This window comes from Acanthisitta chloris, unplaced genomic scaffold (genome assembly GCF_000695815.1).
Source record: "Acanthisitta chloris isolate BGI_N310 unplaced genomic scaffold, ASM69581v1 scaffold32635, whole genome shotgun sequence".
Classification (NCBI taxonomy): domain Eukaryota; kingdom Metazoa; phylum Chordata; class Aves; order Passeriformes; family Acanthisittidae; genus Acanthisitta; species Acanthisitta chloris.
Window position 1 is genome coordinate 21,287 of NW_008675982.1, and position 13,370 is coordinate 34,656.

Sequence of the window (13,370 nt, forward strand, 5' to 3'; positions counted from 1 at the left end):
CTTCTCTTCTCCAGGCTGAACAGCCCCAACTCCCTCAGCCTGTCCTCACAGGGAGATGCTCCAGGGCTCTGATCAGCTTCGTGCCCTCCTCTGGACTTGCTCCAACAGTTCCATGTCCTTCAATAATGAGAGGTTCCCGACACTTTCTACTGCCTGTTTGATATCAGCAGATTTCTCCCTGTCATTTCCAAACTCAGAGTCCTCCAGAAGAAATTGATAGAAATTTACAATACAATCCATTTACTATTTTTGCAAACAGATCCATGAGGAGGTATTACATGCTTCACAGTGTAAAGTGCTTTCCAGGGAGTGACTTGCATATGCCAAAACAGGATGTGCAGCCCAGGAGTAGATTATTGCATGTAATTTGCCAAAGCATAAATTATACTGACAACAATTTTGTAATAATTTTACCCAACATGCATGCTCACAATGAAAGGCCTTAGCACAGGCACCCACACTTTTCTCTTAATTCAACTAATTCAGGAAAAAAGTTCTTTCAAAGAAAGAAAGGAGATTAAAAGATACACTGACAATGCATCAAGGTGACACTGATCTAGCATTAAAAAAAACCCCAAAGGCAGATTTTCAGCCAACTGGCCTTTTCTTCTCCTATCTTTTTCCTTCTAGTCAATAAAAATCAATTACTGCTAGACTCGTGCAATTTGATACCCACTTGTTCATTGATCTTTTAGTCTCATAGCTCGTAACTGATTTTTCTTTCAATTAAACTGCATTCCTACATACAGAACATGAAGCAGCTAATACCTTCATGTAACTGAAGAATCCATGGAAGACTAAGAGACTCCCCTAAGAGACATATTTCTTTAATAATTGACCCAACTAAAATGCCTGTAAAATCAGTATATACTAATATTGAAGAGGTGCCTTAGAATTACCAAAATAAATCCAACCTCAAAACTAAAAGAAAAAGCCTTAATGCAGTTGGCATTGTATTGTTTGACTGTGGATGTTGAACAGATTTGCAAATACCAGCTACTGCTAAATACTCAATTCTGCACAGATTACAAGAATTTGGCTACTGAATCATATGCAGTAAGTTGGCTGCTCTTTTATAGTGCATGGGGAAAATGTAGAGAAAAGGGAACACAGGAATATCAGAATTTTTCATCTAAGAGATCATAAGATGTCTGAACAGTTAGTCTCTCTGGAAAAACACTCAATAACTATGGTCTAAATTCTGACAAAATCTGGGTGTTCCAATACACCTTCCCATTCTTGCAGGAGGTTCCAATGCTACTGATGTCTTTCATTTCTGTGGTTTGTATTAATCCAAAATTAGAAAGATCCACCATGAAGGCTTAAATTATTTTGAAGATTTTTCCACTGAGAGCCAGTAAAATATGCGTAAATAGGGTGGCACACCTTAAAAATTGTGCTTCTTGTTGGAACTGCCACAAGTTGCATCATCTAGACAGTTTTCTAGGTCTTTAAAGCAATTACTATGTAAAATGATGATAGGTGTCATAGTATCTCCCAACCTGACTCACCTGACAGAATGAAGTGTCTTAAGATCTGAAAGATAAAAGTGACACTTCCTAGGCAGCTTCTTGTTTGTGGCTGTGTAACAGCTGAAAACAGTCCTAGGGAGCTCACTAATAGCATTCCCTGAAGTTGTAAGGTGATATTGAAGAGTTGTAAGGTGACACTGAAGAGCTGGTGCTCTTTCAAACAATTCCTAACCCCCTGAGTACATAACCTTCCATTTGCCTTCTTTCCCTTCAGTCCTTTGTGTTTTGTATTTCCATCTTTCAGAGTCAACAGAAAGGTAGACAATGCCCAGACTGCTGGTCAAAGGATGTGGAGCAGGCTTTAAATCCCCTCTGGCCTGGAATTTACACATATCTCCCTTTTCTTATGTGCATGTTCTGATCAGTAGGTTATTACTCAACAAAACAAACTTTTATTATGGATATAGGAGTTAACTGAATGTAATAAACAGGAACAGAATAAATGACAGACACCTGAAATTCAGTGGACACAGAAAAAGCACCTGCTGTGAAAAACTTAATTAAATTAATTAAATTTAAAGCATGCAAAATTGCTTTGTGGAATTGCAGGCTAAAGGTGTGGGAATATAATGCATTTCTTCCTAGTGGAGAACTGTCTCCTTTCCTAAGTGCTTCTTGACCTCCTAAATAAGTACTTAGCTATAATTTCAGCACAGAATGATAAACAGTCTTGGAACAACAGAGAAAATATATATCTTACTATATACTTGTAGGCAAAAAGTAGAACATGAAATGACAATTATTTTTGATTCTGTATTGCATACAACAGACAACTTAAATTTAGCTTCCAAATAAATGTTAGAAACCATTTTTTGTGTGTGTTTCAAATATACTAAATTGTTTCGGATGTTCCGACCTTTTTTAACCAAAACACTGGACATGCTTTCAAAGTGCATTTGTAAAAAATTGTGCAATTACTTCAAATTAGAATGAACTTACCTGTGAGCTGGAATTCTACGATCACCAGCAACTAACACCACATCACAGAGCTGCTTGTGTCTCAGGTAATTCTCCATCTTTTTAAAAGTCTGTTCTGCGTGGTTGAGAGCCTGAAAAAATTCATCTGAGGTACAGGGCTCCATCGTTTGACAAGATGATAAGGTATGACTGCTGTTGGAGGTTCTGCTGAAGACAAGAAGAGAAATTTCACACAACATTAAGGTGCAATCCTATCTACAAAGGATAAAATAAACATCACATGTGATTTTAAAATCTATGTGCATAATCTCTTTTAATATATTTTCCCTTGTATTTTATTTTCTTCATATTCATGCTTTCTTTCTTCCTCCAAACCTAAGCTAAACCCATGTGAAGAAGGTATGATCATATAATGCTGCTCTGCTCAACGAACACAGTTCACTAATTGCATCTGTAGCACTGTTAGATGGTTAGGAAAGAACAGACATCTACCAAACCCCTGCAAACTGAAAAAGCAGTGGAAGGATGGCAGTAAGGAATCAAACCTCTCCCTGTCACATATGTTAAAGTCTTGCTTCACACTTTGCCTAAGGTGGCTTCACAAAGATCTCAGGCAGCATCCTCAGGGCTAAATCCACCAAGAGACTTAGCTCACTATTTCACCTAAGATATTCATTTCAAGACAAAGCTCCTCAAAGTCTAAATTTGCAGCAGAAGATTTTCCATAAAGGGGAGACTTTTGGTTTGGTTTTTGTTGTATGCTTTGGCTTTGGGGTTTTTTTGTGTCCATGCAGGCCAAGCAGTTTGGTACTTAATTCAAAGCTAAATCTAGTAATGGATCAGCAATGATCTATTACTAGATTCCAGTGATCCTGTGATCCATTACAGTGATTCCATCAGCCTACCTAGTTCTTTTGGAGAGCCTTATTTTAAATGTTCCCCCTGAAACCATTTTGAAACTGCAGCAGGGAACTCATGTATGTGAAAAATGTAACCTCAAAACCCAACATATTGGCAAACTGGGTGGCATTCTCAAGTGAACGAGCAAGAAACACTTAGGGAAAGTGATTCTTAAACCAGCAACCCTGCAAAAAAACCAGCAGTGAAAAGAACAGGTTGCTGGTCAAGATGAAAATGCTTTAGAGAATTCTCATTCCCTATCTCTCTATCGCAATTCAGAACATTCTCAATTGTGTGGATACAGTTTGTGGGGGTTTTTTTGTTTGTTTGCTTGAACTATATTTTAACCCAGATTCCTCAAAGCAACCTCATTAGTAATGATTACAAAAAAATCACATGCTATCAGGGATTTGATGCATATTACAACTCCACAATGTGTTGTGCAGATAGAATGAAAGAAGCAGCAAAGGAAAAAAAACTTTCTAAGCCAGCAATTTGCTGGATCACACACTCACTGGAGCCAGGCTCAAGACTGCACACGTGTACATTCCACACAGAACACAGTCACCACTCTTGTTCAGTAAGGAAAAATAATTGCTGTGATGTCTGTTTTCCACTACCCACAATAAAGCAATTACTCAGGACATGACAGAGCCAAGCTCAGTTCTCCTCCTCATGTAAAGCAGTTCAACCCTATACATGTCCTCTGGCTAGTAACTTACAGACCATTTTCCATAAGGAAGGAACAGGAGAAGAAGAGAAAGAGTAAGTTTCAGTGGTCCATAAAGAGAATGGCCTCAAGTTGCACCAGGGGAGGTTAGACTGGATATTAGGAAAAATTTCTTCACTGGAAGACTGGTCAGGCAGTGTGAACAGGCTGCCCAGGAAAGGGGTGGAAACACTGTCCCCAGAAGTGTTTAAAAAAAATGTAGATGTGGTGCTTAGGGACATGGTTTAGTGGTGAACATGAGAGTGTTGGTTAATGGTTGGACCCTATGACCTTGGAGGTCTTTTCCAACCTTAATGATTCTATAAAAGTTACTCTAAGGACAATGTCTTTCCCATGCTAGCTAGACATTTTTACTACCCTGGTGACAAACATCAATCTACTAAAGATGCTAGCTTTTTTTCAACTTCTCTGTCTAATAAAGAGCATATGTATGCCTTTTGCAATCAAAACTATATATAGCCCATGCTATAAACCCATCCATTTTTAAAGGATTTTATCTCTTGAAGTAGGATGTTTGGAATTAGGCTGGGCCCCTGCAAAGCAATGAAGCAAATAATCAGGTTAGTAAAGTGGTGGTCACTTTCAAAAGTAAAAGCAAATATGATGATGATGACTGGAGGAATGAAAATCACACCTCTCCTTCTGCTGTTGTTTCAGCTTTGTTGTAGCTTAAACAAAACTACAAACACAGTTTTCATTATAAAAACAAACCAAACCATAACATACACAAGCCTTCTTTCCTCCTTTTACTAAGCTCACTCTCTCTCAAAAAAAGGCATCAGTGTTTTTCCTATTAACAGGGTTGGTTATTGTAATTATTTTAAAGCACCGAGATTCATTTTAAAGGAGGAGTTGCAATGGTTACTTTATAATGATAACACATATTAGTAATCAACCTATGAATTTCAATAAGCATTCACCTTGGATATAGTAAAGGTCGTAAAACTTTTTACAACCACTTTATTTTATGCATTTTAAATTATTTGTAGGAAGGCATCTTTTAAGTTTAATGTCTCCATGTTTGTCTTTGAAATAAAAATGAAGCAATAAAGACTTCATTATGACTAAGAAACTAAGAAACTCCAAGACTGATCATACAGTGCAATACTGCAGAGTAGCTACCACCTGGTACATTCAGACCTTGTCCTAAAATAATTACAGACTCCTTACTAAACTGTTCAAGGTTGGCACACAACTGATGAATTCTGAAATCCTGCTTGTACTTAATGTTCAAACATAAATATACATTTTATATTAGATTTTAATACATTTCCATACCTAAATCTACGATAAAGTAATTCCAATATTTTAATGCATGCCTGGGTGAAATGAAGCAGATACAAGATTCTGTATGCTCTATGTATTTTTTGCTTCATATCCACCATGGCTTCAAGGTCTGTGGACTGCTGCTAAGACACCCATAAAAAGTTAAGAAAAACAAATCTATTGCTAATAGGCTTAAATTTTCTGTACAAGAGTCTGCACAGCTGTTGGAAAATTCTTAAAAGTGTACAATCCAAAAGGATGACCATTGCCTCAGGAATGTAAGAGAGTTAACAAACAGCAATAGAGGAAATCTAGGAGATGAAAACCAGCAAAAGAATTCCAAACTCACTGGCCCAGTAAACAATCACTCGAGCTAATGCTGCTTACAAAGGACACATGGGAGTAGGATGTGAAGAGCATTACAGCTGATCCCTGAATCCAGATGATCCCTCTGGATCTCAGATGCAGAATTTGTCAAAGACCTGGTACTAAACTTGGAATTTGCTTACCCCTTATACCCCTGAGCTCTCTTCTAATAACAAATTAATTTAATAGAATCATAAAATCAACTTGGTTGGAAGAGACCTCAAAGATCACCGAGTCCAACCCTACCGTGGTCACTAGACCATGGCACTGAGTGCCACATCCAGTCTCAGCTTGAAAACCTCCAGGGATGGTGAATCCACCTCCTCCCTGGGCAATTTGACAGCAGCTCTCCTCTAAATGAATCACACAATGAACTTAAGCTTTCATAATGACAAAGACCTGATCTAAATGCTTCTCCACCTGTGCTACATGGCAAAGAGGAAGGATGATTGAGGCACACAGAACTGTAGAGCTGCTTCTGTCACTTCAGGCTTTTAGGGCTTGTAACTGGGCAGTAAGTTATAGAGGAGCATGGAAGTAACATAACTCTGTACCCTCTATAAAAAGTTCTTAAAAAGAACTTTCTCATATGCACAATTTGTTCATAATGGAGGTAACAGGGTTTTCATAGGGGAAAATCTCTTTGAAACCTATTTAGACAAAAGTGTAGGTTAGAGTTTTTTTTCCTTGAGTCAATAGATAAGAAGCTATATTTTAGACTAATAAGGAAGACTATTTAATTAAGTTCTTAATATCACAAAAACCCCAGGTGTTAGGCAGATTTATGTAGTCTGTCCAAGAGCTTATACATTCTTAACAAAGGAAGTGAACAAAACATGGTTTAAGTACAGTCTCCCCATGAGACAGAGATACAGGTAACAATACAAAGCAAATTTCTACATTACCATTAGTTACATATGAAATTGTACTGACACTGAACTCAAAATTTATCTAAAAAAGCATGAAAGAAAACATCAGCAAGAATTGCAAGACAATAATGGAAATACAAGTAACTCTAGATGCTATAGATGATTAAGTACATAATTTAAAGGATGATTCAGATATACTAAGCTCAAATCCTACATGCATTTCCTGTAGTCTGCCACTCTGTCTGCAAAAAACCCCCAAAAATAGACTCTTCACAACGTCCTCAATAAGTATCTGCAGTTCTCCAAATTCTACAAAGTAACAAATTAGTTTTGTGATTTGCAAATTATTCTCCCACAATCAAGAACAAATTTGTAGCAATTTCAATCTACACATTTATCTCTTAAAATTGCATGGTTTTTTTTCTACAGTGATTGCCTTGCTATGGTGAGAATATCCTATTTGGGCTAATGCCATACATACAAATTTCACATGACAAGTGTATGTTGCTGAAATGGAAGGTGATGCTGTACCTGTATCATATCCAGTGACACAGCTATTTAAAAACTGACACCTGAATATAATTTTTAATGGGACCTCTCCCAAGATATGTTACTTACAGCCACACAGTTGTTGCAGCACAATAAAACTGCTGTTATGATGCATCAGTATGCAGGACTCCCTTTCCCTGTAATTCTAGTATTTTGTCATTCAGTGATAAAAGCAAAGGCACCGTGTTCACTCCTAAGCATTTTTACTCTCCTTCCTCTCCTTGAATCTTTAAAGGTCATACAAACCATAAATAGTTAGTGTTTGTGTTATGGACTACTTTGCCCTTCCACTAAATTAATTCTTCTCCTAAGGAATGCAAACCACTAAACTACTATAACTAGATTGATCTGTCCTTAATAGGTTTTATTAAGCAGCATACCCTTTTAAATAGCCACACTCTCTGAAATGCCCTCTCACTGCAAAATTATCCTAAAAGCAAGAAAGCAAACATCATAAAATCTTTTGAAATGGTGAGCTGTTATGCACTAGATGCATGACAAAACAGGGAAAAATACTTAGGCAGCAAATGAAATAAAAGAATTAAACTGATACTTCACAAGAAAGATTATTAACTTGCCTAGTTTAAAACATCTGGTAAACAACTTTCATTCAAGAACAAATTTGTCAGTTTCATCCAGTTTCATCTTCAGTAATGATATGTAAGAAAAGAACATCGAAACATCTTTACAGACACAAATAAAAGTATTTTTTCTTTTTATATTAGATACACAGTTTAAGACACGCAGATGGGTAACAGCAATCACTGTAAAGCACAAATTGATTGACTTTCAATAGATGTAATTCCAGTTGCATATGCACAAGAAAAAAAAATCAATTTATAGTCTAAATCTTTTTTACTTACTCGCCTATAGAAACATATGGAAATATCAGGTAAGAATCAGAAGCAGCTTATGTTTTCCTAGTTTTCTACTAGCTAAACAATCAGTATCACTTCAAAATAATATAGAAAGCATCCTGTAACCTTAGTACCTTGTTCATAGCAGCATGTTTTGGTACACTATTTAAAACACCAGCACATCCATCCTTGCGCTTTTCTTATCCCCACTGACTAAAGTTGCCTTTTTTAAAGGTTCTAGTAAACACACAGAACCTGATTATAAATAATTTTCTGCTTCTGATGCACAGCAGCTGCTAGGTTCCTGAAGCATTTTAGCTTAGAAAAAGGGCTAGTCTCTATATGCATGCTGGAAACGTGAAAGGAAAACATGTTTCTCACGAGAGGAAAGTAATCATTAACCTGCACGAACTGCTGTCCGATTCATTCTCTTCTTCACTCGCTCTATCATCTGTTTCTTGTCTGTCAAAGCAACGTGCACCTCCACAGTCTTCTGCTGGGAATTCAAATGTAGGGATTTCTGAGGCAGATGCCATTGGCCAAAGAGGTGAATTCTGGAAATCCTGTTGGCTGGACCTTCTGTAACCAACTGATGTTAAAGATAAGTTACCTGAATCTAAAAACTTTGTGCCACCAGTTGTTACATTTTGTCCTCTATTCCAGAAATCTCCCTGGTGGTGGTTTTCAATTGCAGAGTTAGGGGCTGATGCCTGATGACCAAACCACCTCCATCTGATTTTTAAAATCTGCTTCACGTCAAACTCTTTACGAGAACCAGACATCCTCAGTGAAAGCCAGCGATCGTCTAGGCAACAGAGTAAGAAGCAGCACACATAAAAGAAGATTTGTGCACCCAACCAAGACAAGAGAAACACATGCTCTGACTGTCTGTGGCAAGCAGATTTTCTACAGAAGGAGGGGAGAAAGCATGGCAATCACACACACACAAAAAAAAGCTTCTTTAACGCTGTGTCATTTCAATATAAACAAAAGGCAACAGACGGAGAAAAATCCTGAGATAAAGAGAGGAGGTGAAAGAATCACCTCCTTCAGGGAAAATGCTAATCGGGTTACCCTAAAAGCTCCGAGGCTGTTTCTGTTGCTCTCCTCTGACCATTAGCTTGCAAAAACACCAAACAGTATTCATTAAAGCCCTTTCAAGAGCTGAATACCACCCCCATTCCTTAAACCACAAATGACAGAGAATTCCTGTACTGCATCTTCGAATCTCTGCTTCTTACTCCGTTAACTCTTGCTACTACAGAGGAGGAAAAAACACTGCAAAAAGCAAATTAAATTCTTTCTCCATTGCTAAAAAAATAAATTTACAGAAAAGACTTAAAACCAGTTCAAAGATAACGGAGGATGCTGGGGAGAAACTGAACTGTAAATAATTCTTTTTCCCATTACAGGACATGCACTAACTTAAAAAGGACAAGAAGAGCCTGGAAGGCTCAAGGGACTAGGAGTGGGGGTTATAAAGCCTTTCATCTTGATGTGCTTTGATTCCAATCTAGGTCTGCAGCAACCGAAAATTTCTATCTGAAACGAGCTAACGATTTCCATTCACTTACACATCACTAAAAGCAAAGGAGGAAAAAGCTAATCGGTCATATGCAAGACACAAAACAGACAAAACAGACAAAAGAGGACTGCTCAAAAGACTTCTTTCTCATCACATAGATCAGCTGCTCCAGGTCGGGTTCAAAGTCCTGTGATGCAACCGTGAAAACGAGATGCATACTTTGGGGACAAAACTCCCTCTAGATAGGTAATTTATATCACATATTAAAACAGCCAACAAAAGTTTTTCCTGAAATGAGGAAGAGAAAGCTGAAAGGATAAAATACACTATGACCAATTTACAATTCCCATGAAAACCAGACAATTTCCTGTATGACACATGGAGCTAGTTCAGTATAAAATACTGATATTAATTTCAGTCATGTGCAAATTGTAATAACAATTTTAGAACAACAAAGAGGCACTGGATTTTATCAGCCCTTGATAAACAGATCTAGGGTTTTGAATTTCACAGTTCAGTTAGCCTGTTCAGCTCTCTGGGATACATATGCAACAAATTTACAAGAAGTGCTTCTTTTCTACCTACAGTTTTCATCAAAAGTGAAAGCCACTATCAGATGAATGTTCTGAGATTCAGGAAATGGCATCTTGTAATTAGGATACCTGCAATCTTCTTTAGAACAGACTAGATGCAGAGTCCACATGAAAACTTCAACAGTGCCAAATTTCACCACCCAAACCCCAAACACTATGTTTCAATCTCCATGCCAGGAGTAAGTAATGTTATTTTCCTGGGAACCACAATGCTGAAAGGGCGAGTTTTAACCTGGAAAGGTCACCCATCATCACCCAGAAGACAGTTATACAAAAGTGCTTCTTGCAAATGCTAGCAAAGCTCATTTCTATAGAAACTGCACTCCAGTTGTTCTCTACAAAGACATGCTGCATTTCAGAGTGTACCTTGCCAGCATCCTGGCCTACCAGAAGCCAAATCCTGAGACCTTTGTAGTGTAGAAAACAGCTGAAGATACTTGGAAGGCAAGGTAATTAAGGGAGTAAATATACCAAGCTGCTACCATCTTTACTGGGGATTTCATTTAAACACAGAAAACCAGGGAGATATTTAAGAAGGATTAATGATTTAATATATCACCATAAAAATTGTATAGATGTTTAACACAAGTTATAGGATATGGGACCCTTTTCATCTTGTACACACAGCTAATGGTTAAAAGCTTAACTGCAGTGTTCAAACACCATCATTTGTGTAATTGCAAGTTGGGCAAAACTGGAGTAAAGCTTAAGAAGTAAAACTAAACCAGCAGCTTTTTATTTATCCTCTCCATTCTGTATTGATGTCAGGTGCTCCTCAAGGGTGGAGAAGCAGGTCAAGCAATTGGTGGATTAGTTAACATTCATCAAGGCAGTAATATTTTAACTATCCATTTAACTATAAAAAGTAAGCTTTAAATACCTTTATTTCTGCTGGTATGGTAAATCACTACACATAAGGACTGACCCGGATTCTCATTGTTGTGTAACAGACTAATTTAAAATTCAAACTGTCCCAGTACAAGTCTAGTAAGGCAGTGGCAGATTTGTCTATTCTAGTGCTTTTTCAGCACTTTCTCATGACTTCCTGGCAAATACAGCCCAATTACTGCTTTTCTTTGGCAGTGAAGCTATGGGCTCAAACAGAGATCAGAAAACAAAATGTGCTGTAGTTTCAACACACCAAAAGACAAAACTGTTTTCTATTTTCTTTCAGTTTTCTAGATTATACAAATTCACTCCTCTATACACTCTCTGAAAATTACAGTTCTAAGACAGACTGCATAAACATCTAAAATATTTCTCCGTTTCACAGGAATTAAATAAAAATTTGCATTACAGATGACGAGATAAGACAAGTGCCACTTAATTCTTCAGTCTACATTGACAGCATTCCTCAGAAATAATTGAGGGATTCTTCTTGTTGTGGGCAATCTTTGTTACTCTGAATAATGTGATAGCTTTTGCCAGGTCTCCTGCTGGGAGTTAACAGACTTTGGAGGAGATCTCAAATGATGAACTGTTAAGACTTCTACTTACTAGGACTACCCAAACCTCATGGTTGACATCTCATCTGGTGCTTGGTGCTCACAAACCCAAATGCTCACCCACCCTCCACGGCCTCCCAGCAGACATCCTTCTACTGCACTAACACATTTCTGAGAAACTGGCTAAAAATCATCTTAGTCAAGCACAGCACACAACACCTTGGTAAGGATTCTGAAATATTTTTTCATTTGCTAAAGCAAAAGTTTGCATTTAATGAAAGAACAACAGTGCTTATACCCTTTTTTCCTGACCTCTAGACCTGTTAGAGCTACAGACCTGTTACAGTATACAGAAAATAACCATTTTCTATTTTGTGGTGAATCAAAACAACATTTAAAATACAGGTACACTGTCACCTTTGGGAACATTATTCTGTTGGCATTAACAAGGTTGTGTAAGCTTGTGCAAACAACTTTGAGAACTCTTTGACTGAATAGACTGATATTCCTACAAGTGGAGCACCTGAACTTCTAAGTACATAACTTCTCTCACATGAGCAGCTCCACAAAGTAATAAATCCCTGCAGGTAGCAGTGGGGGTTAGTTTCCCACATTCTGTCTTATGGACAAAAGGAAAACACCCAAATGCATATTATATGTAAAATTTGCAATTGTGCAAATAGACCACAGCATGAGAGCTTTATGAATTGCTCTTTCCAAGGCATTCAGAACAGTTTATCTCCACAGAGATAGAAAAATCTTCTTTTTTTACTAACCAGAAACTGAACTACACTGACATTCTTTGAGATTATGTTTATTCATACAAGTGTTAAAGGAAAATTGTGATCCAGAATAACTCATTAAAATTGAAACCATTTTACTAAGATACATCTGCTGTATATTTTGAGGGAAGATGTACTTAACATTTAAAGAGTATCACTGGGAAATAGGGAAACATTGTTATTTAAATAATTAGGCCTAGTGAATTTATTCATTAAGACTTTTCCTTTTCCACTAAGAAATCTATTAAGTTTTCGAATGGACAAATATGTTTACGGAATACTCTTTTGAGGCACTTGAAGATTTGAATGTCAACTCTGCTTTTCCTGGTAACATTTTTCCTGTTACTGCTGTTTTGGCTTCAAACCCATCACCACTCAGCTTCAAGGCAACTCAGATATAATATTTTCAAGGTATTTAGCCTGTCAAATGGATTTTAAATTATCCATTTTTAAATTGAAGATCTAGGGGCATAAAGGCTCAGCTAGCCCTGAGAAGATAATAATGATTCTTTTAAGTGCCAATTAAGAATGAAAATGTCAAAATAATTACATGAAGTCTTTGTTTTGACTGCAGGAGTTGTTTCTTTCTTGAAAAAAATACTGCTTAACAAAAGCATTAAATATAGAAGATATATCTTAGACACAACTAGACTCATTAACATGTGAAAAAGTAATATTGTCAATGTTTAGTGATCCTAGATGTGTATTCTAAAACATGAGAAAGGTTCAGTGACCGTAAGATGTTCATCAGTTAATTAACTGTATACTTACAGTATTAAAAGGCATTAAAAATATAACTCTTTTTAAAAGGGATTTTCAAACTTTATAATGTTAATTTCAGGCATGAAAATAACTGCTCAAAGAAAACTGCTATAGATGAACCCCAAATGGCATTTCTGCTTATATTAGAAGAAATGTTAGATGCTTACTTTGGTTTTTTCTGCCCTATTTCTGTGTTCCAGACTCAAAAATACAGGAATGACTCAAAGACTTCAGTAAGATAACTATGTTAATCATCCATGAGTCTATAAAACAATA

The 13,370-nt window shown here is 37.0% G+C and overlaps 1 protein-coding gene across 3 annotated transcripts in view; it reads right to left on the reverse strand.

Moving 5' to 3' along the window:
* The window catches only part of KLHL5 (kelch-like family member 5), a 27,720-nt gene extending 18,869 nt beyond the window's left edge, over nt 1-8,851 (reverse strand). The window contains exons 1-2 of one of the 3 annotated variants that reach the window (XM_009075956.1): nt 8,390-8,851; nt 2,472-2,654 (exon numbers count right to left, since the gene is read on the reverse strand). In XM_009075956.1, coding sequence (XP_009074204.1) covers nt 2,472-2,654; nt 8,390-8,769 — 563 coding nt within the window. In that variant the 5' untranslated portion in view covers nt 8,770-8,851. Of the gene's footprint in view, nt 1-2,471; nt 2,658-8,389 lie in introns of all 3 variants that reach the window. The other 2 variants (XM_009075955.1, XM_009075957.1) reach the window with 2 other exon arrangements.
* Between the last annotated feature and the right edge of the window lie 4,519 nt (nt 8,852-13,370).